The sequence below is a fragment of the Solanum stenotomum genome, chromosome 2 (assembly GCF_019186545.1).
Source record: "Solanum stenotomum isolate F172 chromosome 2, ASM1918654v1, whole genome shotgun sequence".
Classification (NCBI taxonomy): Eukaryota; Viridiplantae; Streptophyta; class Magnoliopsida; order Solanales; family Solanaceae; genus Solanum; species Solanum stenotomum.
The window spans coordinates 6,857,443-6,869,254 of record NC_064283.1 but is presented as its reverse complement, the minus strand read 5'-3'; the positions used below and the strand labels follow the sequence as shown (position 1 = coordinate 6,869,254).

At 36.1% G+C, this 11,812-nt stretch overlaps 1 protein-coding gene across 2 annotated transcripts; it reads right to left on the bottom strand.

Annotated features, from left to right (window-relative positions):
- Positions 1 to 657: 657 nt before the first annotated feature.
- On the bottom strand, positions 658 to 7,415 carry LOC125855197 (uncharacterized). 2 transcript variants are annotated; one of them, XM_049534883.1, is made up of 7 exons: positions 7,273 to 7,414; positions 5,522 to 5,588; positions 2,842 to 2,992; positions 2,449 to 2,559; positions 2,072 to 2,182; positions 1,684 to 1,794; positions 658 to 1,282 (listed from the first exon to the last, which is right to left on the bottom strand). In XM_049534883.1, the coding sequence occupies exons 3-7, from the start codon at positions 2,875 to 2,877 to the stop codon at positions 1,019 to 1,021; spliced, it is 633 nt and encodes a 210-aa protein (XP_049390840.1). In that variant the 5' UTR covers positions 2,878 to 2,992; positions 5,522 to 5,588; positions 7,273 to 7,414; the 3' UTR covers positions 658 to 1,018. The 2 variants fall into 2 exon arrangements, with proteins under 2 accessions (XP_049390840.1, XP_049390841.1); XM_049534884.1 differs by lacking the exon at positions 2,449 to 2,559 and having other exon boundaries at positions 7,273 to 7,415.
- Between the last annotated feature and the right edge of the window lie 4,397 nt (positions 7,416 to 11,812).

The window sequence follows — 11,812 nt, the reverse complement described above, 5'->3', positions numbered from 1 at the left end:
GGGGCTGATAGGGGGTGGAGTGAATTGATAAAAAAAAAACTTTAATTTTTTTTGTTTTTAAAGCTTTTAACAAGATTTCTATTATAATATGGATAAATATGATTATCGATTGAATAACTCGTTTTTACCCATTTAAATGTGAGTTGAGTCGAGTCGAGTAACTTATCCATTTTTATTTAACTCATTTTTTGATCGATTCATATTCGACTCGACTCGCTCATTTGTCAAAGTCCTACTTATTTCAAATTGTTGACTAATAGTCAGAGATGAGATAGAAACCAATAATTCATTAGATTCTGTATTGTGAGCTGTTACCTAGAAGAATTTTGCCTGGCCTGCTGATAACTTTTTGAATCTTTCTCCCATTCCCATGTTCATGTACCAGAAAAAACTTACAAGTATTTGGTACTTGTGAATTATTTTCTGAATCTCAAATGGGAAGATCTTTTACTGGTATGCAACATGAGGTTTTCCTGTAACTGTAAAAGGAATAATATTTTGTTTATTTCATATAGTAATACAGGACCGGATCACAAGGGTCTACCGGTACGCAACTTTACCTTACTATTCTGCAAGAAGTTGTTTACACAGCCCGAACTCATGGCCTCTTGGAGTATATGTTACCTTTCACTTCCCAATCACAAATATCATTCAGAATTTACCCCATCAAAGCATTCTGACAACAAAAGAAAACATAATGTGCATTTCTACAGTTGGTATCACAACATCACCATAGACATGGGCGGAGCTAGAGGCCGCGGGTGTATCTGTACCCGCTTCTTTGTTTGAGGTATACCTGTAATTGAAATGTTCTAAACTGTATCACTAATTGCTAAGTTTATAGTTTATTCTCATTGTTACAAAAACAAATGTGGGTGCACAGTACTCCACACCCACTAGCTTGTAATCCTACATCCCGCACTCGTATAACACTGCTGACAGCTTCAGCACTACATTGGTAGTTTAGGTTGTCATCAAACTCTGAGTTACCGAGGATCAAACAGTAGAAAAACAAAAGCTACTTCATAACACGATTGACAGATCCAGCAGCAGCTAGACCACAAACAACTATTCTATCAATTGCGGGAAGACGTTCCTTAGGATTGGATGGAGGCCTTTTAGGCGTAGAAACACGGTCCTTGGGAATAATTGGGGGTTTTGGAGGAGCAACAACATGTTTCCTTTTATTAAATGGAGACCCAGAAGGAGCCATCAAACCAAGCTCGCGCATTATTTTCACTTGGCGTGTGCTCAGTGTATATTTTCCAGCTGAAGCTGTCACCTGAATGCCATTCCAACATTACCAATGAGTTAAATGTAACAGAAGGATTGCACATATAGTAGATATCTACGTACTCGTGTTTCCAAGCCACTATGATTTAGTTAACGCCTCCAAGTTCTCCTTTGATCTTTTCCTTCTTTTTGTGTGTGTGTGTGTGTGTGTGTGTGATGGAAGTGGGGTAAGGGGGAGTGAGTGCGGGATAAGTAATCAGTTGAAGAAATTTTTATGTTTCGTTAATAGAAAGAAACTCTACAGTACACTTTAAGTTCTTCTTAGTCTGCCGGGTTTCTTTTAGCAGCAAGATGGTTCTCCACTCGAGACCTTCATTTTACATCGATCAACCTTTAACTTCAGAAAACAGGACACTATTAAATTAAAGAGAACAGACGATGAACACTCACAGATTCTTTGCTGCTTGATTTGGGTTTGTTTGGCATTTTGTCTCGCTTTCTTTTTCGGCTTTCCTCTTCCTTATGCTTTTCTGGTGATTTGCTTGAAGAACGTCCAGACTCCTATAAGAAAAATAAGATTCTCAACTTCAAATCTAAGGCGAAAATGTCAGGACACGCATACACATGATTCAAACAAGGAATTCATGTAACAGAACTTGTCTCCTCATGGAAGTTGGAGAATTTTTTGTCTACACTACACTTTAAATTCTTCTTAGTCTGCGAGATTTCTGTAAGCTGCAACACGGTTCTCCACTTGAGACCTTTTTACATCGATCAACCTTTAACTTCAGAAAACAGAACATGATTAAATTAAAGAGAACAGAAGATGCCCCCTCACAGATTCTTTGCTGCTTGATTTGGGTGTGTTCGGCATTTTGTCTTGCTTTTTTTCCCGGCTTTCCTCTTCCTTATGTTTTTCTGGTGATTTGCTCGACGAACGTCCAGACTCCTACAAGAAAAATAAGATTCCTAACTTCAAATCTAAGGCGAAAATATTAGGACACATCTCACACATGTTTCAAACAAGGAATTCATGGTGACAGAACTTGTCTGCTCATGGAAGTTGGATATTTTTTTGTCTAGACTACACTAAGTTCTTCTTAGTCTGCCAAGTTTCTGTAAGCAGCAAGACGGTTCTCCACTTACATCGATCAACCTTTAACTTCAGAAAACAGGATATACTTAAATTAGAGAGAACAGAAGATGCACACTCACAGAATTTTTGCTGCTTGACTTGGGTGTGTTCGGCATTTTGTCTCGCTTTTTTTTCCGGCTTTCCTCTTCCTTATGCTTTTCTGGTGATTTGCTCAACAAAGGTCCAGACTCCTATAAGAAAAATAAGATTCTCAACTTCATATCTAAGGCGAAAATATTTGGACACGCCACACACATGATTCAAACAAGGAATTCATGAGACAGAACTTGTCTGCTCATGAAAGTTGGGAGTTTTTTTTGTCTACACTACACTCTAAGTTCTTCTGAGTCTGCCAAGTTTCTTTAAGCAGCTAGATCGTTCTCCACTTGAGACATTCATTTTACATCGATCAACCTTTAACTTCAGAAAACAGGACATGATTAAATTAAAGAGAACAGAAGATGCACACTCACAGATTTTTTGCTGCTTGACTTGGGTGTGTTCGTCATTTTATCTCGCTTTATTTTTTAGCTTTCTTCTTCCTTATGTTTTTCTGAGCCTAACTCTACTTCTGTCATCCCTTTTGCCTTCTTTGCATCTGCTTTTCACGGAAAAGGACCTTGGCTGAAACCAACATGACATGGTCATCAATGAAGCAAAGTATAAAAGTGACTGGTCAGGTACACAGATCAGGCAAGACTTGACTTGAAACAAAAGATTTTAATGAAAAGCTCATGCAATTACACTTTTTTAATCAGGTAAAAGATTTCATTGATAATAGCTACGCTAACTCGTCCATATACAAGAGGTATACCAAAAAAATGAGAAGCCTACAAAATATGGTTCTCTCCAAAAGAAACCCAACCCTCTATACAAAGAGGAACTACATGAGTGCACCAAAAGAAAATAAGGGATCAGAGACTACTCCTCAAATAAGCATAGTTCATCTCCACCACTTCAAAAGCTCTCCGATTTCTCTCCTTCCCACATCAAAGCAAGTGGAGTAACATTTCAAGCCTTGTGTCTTCTTCTCCTAGCTGGATATCAACTTCTTCACGGATCTTGGCATTACCCAAGAAACACCAAACCATCCGAACATATCCTCCCATAACCTGGTAGCTGATTTGCAATGTTACAGAATATGGTCCACATCCTCATCTGCTTCCTTACAAAGGAAACACAAGCTCATGCATACAACCTTTCATTTCTAAGATTCTCTGCCCTCAAAATAACCCCTCTAGTAGCTAACCATGCGAAGCACACCTTCCTCGGCACCTTAGGAATCCAGACTGATGCATGCGGAAAACTAACCTAAGCCCTAACCAGAAGCTTCTCATAGAAGAACTTAACTGAGAAGGAACTGATATTCCCCAACTCTCACATCAAAGCATTGGGTCCATCAATCAGCTCTCATTGTTTTTGAAGTAAATCTAGCAATCTTTGAAACTCGGTAACCTCCCAATCCTGAAAATTCCTCCTTACTCTGTGACGAACAATCTCCTAATTTAGTGCTACAAATTTTAGTTTGAACAGTAAATTTATTGCTGACCTTTTGACCATAGCCGGGATATGATCTCGGGGTCCTCTTCCCCCCAGTCATCAACTCTCCGATCTCCATTCTCAAGACCAGTATCAAGGAGATGTCTCAACTTTTCCCTTCTCTTTCAAAAAGGTCGGAACCACTTCATATATTTTCTTTTCATTCAATGTGTACGTGGACTGGATATAATGCTGTTCTCCTGTTGTGTTTAACTGCATCACCTCTTAGAGGGCAATGGGCAGTAATATGGGTCTTGACAGTATAAACTTGCTAGGTTATGATGGGCATGTAGCAATCATTTTAAAGCAGTAATTAAAGAACTATGACGACTGAAATGTAGGAAAGGGGACAGTTCGAGAAATGAGGTTAAAAAGGCTAAGGAGGATGAAGAACAAGATGACAATCCTGAAAGAAATTTTAGTAACGAAGGGAGAAATGAAAATGAGCAAAATACATGTTTCCAGATCAGAAATGTGGGAGCAGGTCATAAAGAGAAAAAAAAAAGTATGATTAGTTTTTTTTTTCCAGAAAAAGAAACTAAAGTGCCTACCGTGGTCGAACGACAGACAGGAAGGAAGAAACTAAGAGAGAGAGCATATTGATTGTTTTTATTGCAAAATACATCAGTCAATAGGTGTAAAAAAAAGTGAAAAGGAAAAATGTATAATAGGTGTAAAGTAATACCATACAAGAACCAGAAATATGTATCGACTAGTCATTTATTCTGCACAACATTGACTTCTGTGTGGTGAATCTATTGGACGGCCGACATTTATGGTGATTTATTAACTAGGTATGCTCAACTTTCTCTCATACAGTTAATTTCGACAGACTCTTTGAAAAGTTTCAATCTATCACAGGATACAACATGTTACTAAATTGATGGCAGTAATACATACCAAATTATTAAGTCATATATATATATATATAATACTGATTCAGACGCTCTTTAGTCCATATATACACACACACAATGTAGAAACTAAATTATCTCTCCCCCTCTCCTAATAAAGCTAAAATCAAGTGAATAAAAAACTATTCAACAATCTTCCATGATGCTTCCTCTCAACATAATTTTAAACATGCTCCAACACTTCCTAAAACTGAGGTATCATCAACAATGATCATCTGAATATACATGAGTACCTCCCTTTGCAATTTCACTAAGTCATAACCAAACATACTCGACAACGAGCTTGTATAGTGATGGAGCTGGTTGTCAGCTAGAAACAATTTGAGTCACCTCAAGGTCCACTTCACATTTCCTAAGGAAACAATTTGAGTGATTGCCTACAGGGTCCACCTTTGGCATTTCCTAAATAAATATGTAGCTGGCTAAGAGCCCAAGATACTTCAATCTCATGTTAACAAGAAGTATGTGTACACTTCCATCCCAGGGGCCATTCACCAGCAGTTTTGAATGAAACAAATGCCAACCATATCTATCTGTTCTTAAAGTATGCACCACGGTTTTCCAGTATATAACGGAAATCATGCAAGTTTCATATGATATACCTTTGGACTTTCCATGGGCGGTAATATAAACTAAAAGTCGTTAATGTAAATATAAACTTCAAATAGAAAATAATGAAGTAGTTTTGAGATAGTCTTACTGTTTGCAGCTATTGTATACCAGCTGCTTTTTTTTTTATTCTCAATAACTGTCCTTTAATTAACAACCTGTGGATGAAAGAACAAAAGATAAGGCACAAGTAACATCTTCAATAAATGTGCAATACCCAAGAAAAGTGAAATGTTGAAACTTGAAAGTGTGCTTGCATCATAAAGAAACTACTATCCCGATTTTGCCAAAATAAACCTTTCTACTTGTTTACTCTTTATTATACGGTAACTCTACTAGTCAAAGGTGTTTTTCTTTTCAGTCATCTTTGACAACTATCAACTGTCTATTGTTGCATTCAACATTCTGAATTGGAACCTAATTCACGTTTCACTTGAATTCTCCTATAACACAAGCTAAAATTCAAGATATTCAATATAAGATAAAACCCTAACATAGTGGAAGCTCAAGGACAAATATAATCTACTGAAAACCACACGCCTCAACCCTGAACTAGTTGAATTAGGCTATACAACAACAACATACCCAGTGCAATCCCGGGAGTAGGGTCTGGGGAGGGTAGTAGAGTCAAGAGTGTAAGCAGACCTTACCCCTACCTTGGGAGGTAGAGAGGTTGTTTCTGATATACCCTCGGCTCACAAAATGAATTAGGCTTATATGAATCCTCTAAATCATTTCTGCTTCATTTGGGTCAATCCCATTTCGCCAAACAACAAAATTCTATTAATCCACACCTTTACCCACATATCATATCAATCTCTAACAAAAATTACGAAACTTTATGTCGATACAGACTAACCCTCATTCCAACTAGTTGATATGTACTCAAACTTCCACCTTTTTCCAAGTGAAATTCATCAAGAATGTGCTACTAGTCAAACAACCATGCCTCAATCCCGAACTAGTTGAATTAGGCTATACAACAACAACAACAACAACATACCCAATGTAATCCCACGAGTGGGGTATGGGGAGGTTAGAGTGTAAGCAAACCTTGCCCCTACCTTGGGAGGAAGAGAGGTTGTTTCCAATACATCCTCGCCTCTACATCATTTCTGCTTCATTTGGGTCAGTTCCATTTCACCAAACAACAAAATTCTATAAAAATCACACCTTTACCCACATATCATATCAATCTCTAATCAAAATTACGAAATTTTATGTCAAAACAGACTAACCCTCATTCCAACCAGTTGATATGTACTCAGACTTCCATTTTTTTCCAAGTGAAATTCATCAAGAATGTGCAACTAGTCAGACAACCATGCCTCAACCCCGAACTAGTTGAATTAGGCTATACAACAACAACAACATACCCAATGTAATCCCACGAGCGAGGTCTGGGGAGGGTAGAGTGTAAGCAAACCTTACCCCTACCTTGGGAGGTAGAGAGGTTGTTTCCAATAGACCCTCGACTCTATATCATTTCAGCTTCATTTGGGTCAGTTCCATTTCACCAAAAAACAAAATTCTATAAAAATCACACCTTTACACACATACCATATCAATCTCTAACCAAACTTACAAATCAATCTCTAACCAAAATTACAAAACTCTATGTCGATACAGACTAACCCTCACTCCAACTAGTTGATATCTACTCAGACTTCCATTTTTTTTCCAAGTGAAATTCATCAAGAATGTGCATTTAGTCAACCCCAAACGTCTCACAAGTCAAAACAAGCATCAACTAAGAACATTTCGGACAAATCAAACAAAATCACCCAAAAAAAAACACAGAAAGCAGGAACAAAGACAAGAAGATGAAACAAGAACACATACCGGCTAAAAAGCTTAAATAAATAACAAGTGAAGTTATCCTTCACAGAAAATTAAGATTCATTATCCATGTAATTGGGGGAAAATGCATTGGGATTTGGGGATGAAGAAATGGGGGAAAAGACGGTTCTTGAATGAACACAAATGTCACTCTAGTTTATTTACTTTGATGAATTTTTGAACTTTTTGGCTAGAGAGGCCCACACAAGCATTGAGTTATACACTACTTTGGTCACTCTAAAATTAGAATTTTGTGTTGTGCTTTTATTTTTATTAAATATAAGAAGAAGAAAAATTAATAATAACATCTTCGATATAGTTTGAGATTATGTAAATTTCATTCTTATTTTATGTTATTGATAGGGTTGTTTTTAATAGAATTTGTTTGAAAAAATGAAGACAACAAAGGTTGCAACAAAAATATTAAAGAGATGATTGTTTTGAATTGATAAAATACTAAATATGAGGGGGGACGGGGGGATTTACTAATGATAAACCCCTCAATTAAGAGTATGATATAACTTTTTTATGTTCGATTTTTATTATTTTTGCATATGATATAGATGAAGTTATTAAAGACTTAAAGTATTGCCCGTATAATTTTGCTTATTTAAGTTTATAAAAAATAAATTGTTTTTGTCTCCTCAAAATATTTCTTTACTTTAATTATATATTTTTAAATTATAGAAATAGAAAATATCTAAAGAAAATTTACATTTGAAAGTACATCTTTTGTAGCTTTTTTTTCTTTTTTTTTATGATATCAAATTGTCACAGTCTGATTTCTCATATCATGATGGCACCTACTAAATTTCACTAGTAGATAAGTCAAATCCTTAGCCTAGAACCATAAATAACGGAACATCAAGCGGAAGTCAACAACAAAAAGCATAAAGCTTATAAAGATGTTGTCACGCCCCAAACTCGAGGGGCGCAACTGGCTCCTAATGCCAAAACTCTGGCCCGAGCCGATCCTGCTGAACCATTTGCTACTAGCGCATGGCAGTCACACGCAATCAAGAAAACAAACAAGTATATCTCGGCTTGAACTAAAGCCCTCGGCCGGCAAAATCTCTATTTATAAAAGAAACAACTACTCCCAGGAGATCATATAAATAAATAGTCAACTAGCACAGAAGTCCTGATTGGGTCGTCGAGGCCACCATGATATCTATACCAAAACTAAAAACAGGTATATATCAATACAATACATCAAACAGCTCACAAGTTTCAGCAAACCAACAACATAGGCCAGTATGGCCATAACGTAGCTATACACCCCACACTCTAGTCTGCAAGCCTCTAAGAGTAGTAAAGATTAACGGAACAGGGCCCTAGCCTACCCAACTCTGGTAGCTCCGGAGGAAAGGGGCTAGCCAACCGGATAAAAGTCAATCCTACTGCTGAGAAGGTCTACTCGGTCGTTTGTCAGGACCTGCATACATAAATGCAGCGCCCCCAAGGCAATGGGGCGTTAGTACAAAAGAATGTACAGAGTATGAAAGGCAATAGACTATGAGGAGGTATCTTGATATACTGGAATAACCTAATAAATAAATCAAGGATAAGATAAGTGTATAGACCTGCTCCTAAATCTAAACTTATCAAAAATAATAAAACAACAACCTAACCAAGCCCCCATAAGCTCGGCAGGTACAAACAACACACAAGACCACCTACCCAAGCCCCCATAAGCCCGGAAGGTGCCAATCAACCTATATACCCCTATTGGTAGACCACTAGCCTCGTAGGCAGTCACATAGTCCTCTTAGGCATTAATATAGCCCCGTAGGCAGTCACATAGCCCTCTTTGGCATTAATATAGCCCCGTAGGCAGCACATAGCTCTCTTAGACATCAACATAACTTATAGACAACATATAGCCCTCTTAGGCAACAACATGTCCCTGTAGGAAGCACATAGCCTTCTTAGGCGTCAATATAGCCCTGTAGGCAACTCATAGCCCTTCTAGACATCAATATATCCCCGTAGGCAACTCATAGCCCTTTTAGGCATCCATATAGCCCTGTAGGCAAAACATAACCCTTCTAGGCATAGATCACATTCATGTTGTTGACACCCAATTTTGATCCTCCACAATATAAATTAATCATTTCGAGCTTCTCCAATTTCAAACGATTTAAAATAATTAGTTTTATAAAGTTTCCAAAAAATAATAATATAATTTGCAAGATTTTTTTTTATTTTTTTTAGTTTTGTCACTTTTCATAATTTTTAGATAATATATATGTTTTACATAATTATGTGTATAATTAATATATTTTATGATTATTCGAAAATCGTCTAAAAAAATAAATAAAAGAGAGATTTTATATCTTAAATTTAGGGATAGTTATAATTTTAAATTAATGAGTTTTATGAAATTCAAAATAATTTCAAGTTATTTTTTAAAGTAATTTTATCATTTTTTAATAATAAACATGTATATTTTAGCAATCACGTTATTTTATAAATATTTGAAAAATCATCACAAAATATTTTACATCGTAGTTAAATACTTTATTAATTTACTTTAAGTTATAGTTATAATTTCGAGCTAATTGGTTTTGTAATTGAATTAGTTAGTTTATAATTAAGTTAATTATTTCTTATTTCGTTAAGATTAAGAAGCTCATTAATTAATTTATATTAACTCATCTTGTTTAAATTTTAGCCGAATTCACCAATTAAATTCTATTAGGCTATAATTGAAATCCATTATTTAATAACAATCTATCCCATCTTTTAAATAATTTTGGGCCACTTCCTAAGGACCCAATTCTAATTCCCTATACAACAAATAATTCCAGCCCATTTCCCCTTTTTGCTTTCCAATTCAACACCCCTTTTCAGCCCACACCCTTAGCTCCGACCCGGCCCATCTTTTATCAGGTGAACATCACAGCAACTTCCAAACATCAACAATACAATACATACAACCGACCAAACTTCACTTCTTCTTCTCCCTTACGCCTACAACCCAATAGCCGCAATAACAACACCAAACCGACCCTATTGCCCATACGGGTCTTCTTCTTCACGCGAAAATCCCGGCAAATCCGGCGAGAAATCCGCAAAATCGCTCAGACCTTGCAGCAGTCGTCCCATCCCCTTTTCCCCATTTTCAAAATTTCCCATCCCTTCCCCTGTTGAGTTGAAAGAACAAGCAAAGATTTCGAATTTCAAAAAAAATTCAATCCGTTTTCCCTCTCAAATTAGCTCTTTTCTTCATCTATTTAAGATCGTTTTTCTCGATGAAAAAAGGGGGGGAGGAAAAAAAAATTAATTAATTAAATTACAGTTGGATGTTAAACAAATACACCTAATATATCAACTTTTGTTCTTGTTTTGTGGCTGCGAAATTTGCCGGAATTCTCGAGGCTTTCGAGCGGTGTTTGGAAGTTGAAGTCGTTCCTGCTCTTCGTTCTCAGTCGCTGCCCGGAAGAAGGTGAAAATCCTTTCGTAAACTATTATTTCGTTTGATCTTTAATTGTTGTGCTTACAGTTTATTCATTTACTTTTCTAGATTATGTCTTGATTTTCTTTATAATTAAGATTGGGAAAAATCGATAATGTTTTAGCTAGATTAATCTTCCTGGGCCAAATCGTGGTCACTGTTTGTTCATTGATATGTGAATATGAATATTTGGCATTTTGTTCTTTTTCTTTGGCTACTTTTAGCCTTGTTATGGTTCTTTAAAAATGTCCAATACATTCAGTGTGTTTAAATCATCTCCTTGTGGTTTGTTTGGCTTGTATTCATGAAGTCGACCATGTCTCGGTTTAAAGGTGTCATTGCTAAACTTATTTCAATTGTTGCATATATCTTTTAGTGGGCTATTTTTTATTCATCGATTGTTTAAGTTTCCATCTTCACATCCTTTCAAATATTGACTTCTCAACATGCTCATTTTAGTTTAACTCCCATGATTAGTATATTATCTTTGGGTTAGATGTTTTGGGTCTCATTTTGCTAAATAATCTAAGATATGTGTGATAACATTTTGGCCATTCTAGTTATGTATCAATGTAGCCAACGGGACTTATATTTTGTCCAAAATCTTACTGATTTATCATTTCATTTTTTTTAAAAAAAATGAACATGACATATGGGTTATTTCAATTCCTTTCTGTTGCTTTGTTTTTTTTTTCTTTCTTACTTTAAATTGTTTTGATCGAAAAAATATGCTGCTAAAGTTTTAATTGTTGGCTTGTTGAGATATATTTTGGTCATTTGCACATTCTTAGAATGTTGTCATATGGGCCTAACAGTGGCCTTTGGTTTTTATTTTTTATCTTAAAATATTTAAGTCACTTTTATTTGAATTCAATTACATTCATTTGTTTCCTTATTTCAAATGCGAATCTCTACTTCTTTTCTTTCTCTTTGTATGTATGTGAATTCATGTTCATGGTGGACTCATCTACCTTGCATTACCGAGTTGAGCCATAAAGGCTCGATCTTTGCTTTCCCTATTTCTCGAGTCAAAGCCCCTATACATTCGGAAGCTGTTACGGGTTCCTGAACTCCAACGTTCTACTG

Coding starts and splice junctions, on each gene's coding strand:
- LOC125855197 (XM_049534883.1), bottom strand. CDS start 2,877: ATGACGAACACACCCAAGTCAAGCAGCAAAAAATCT. Junction 2,183..2,448: donor AGTCAAGCAGCAAAAATTCT/GTGAGTGTGCAT, acceptor TTTTTCTTGTAG/GAGTCTGGACGTTCGTCGAG. Junction 1,795..2,071: donor AATCAAGCAGCAAAGAATCT/GTGAGGGGGCAT, acceptor TTTTTCTTATAG/GAGTCTGGACGTTCTTCAAG.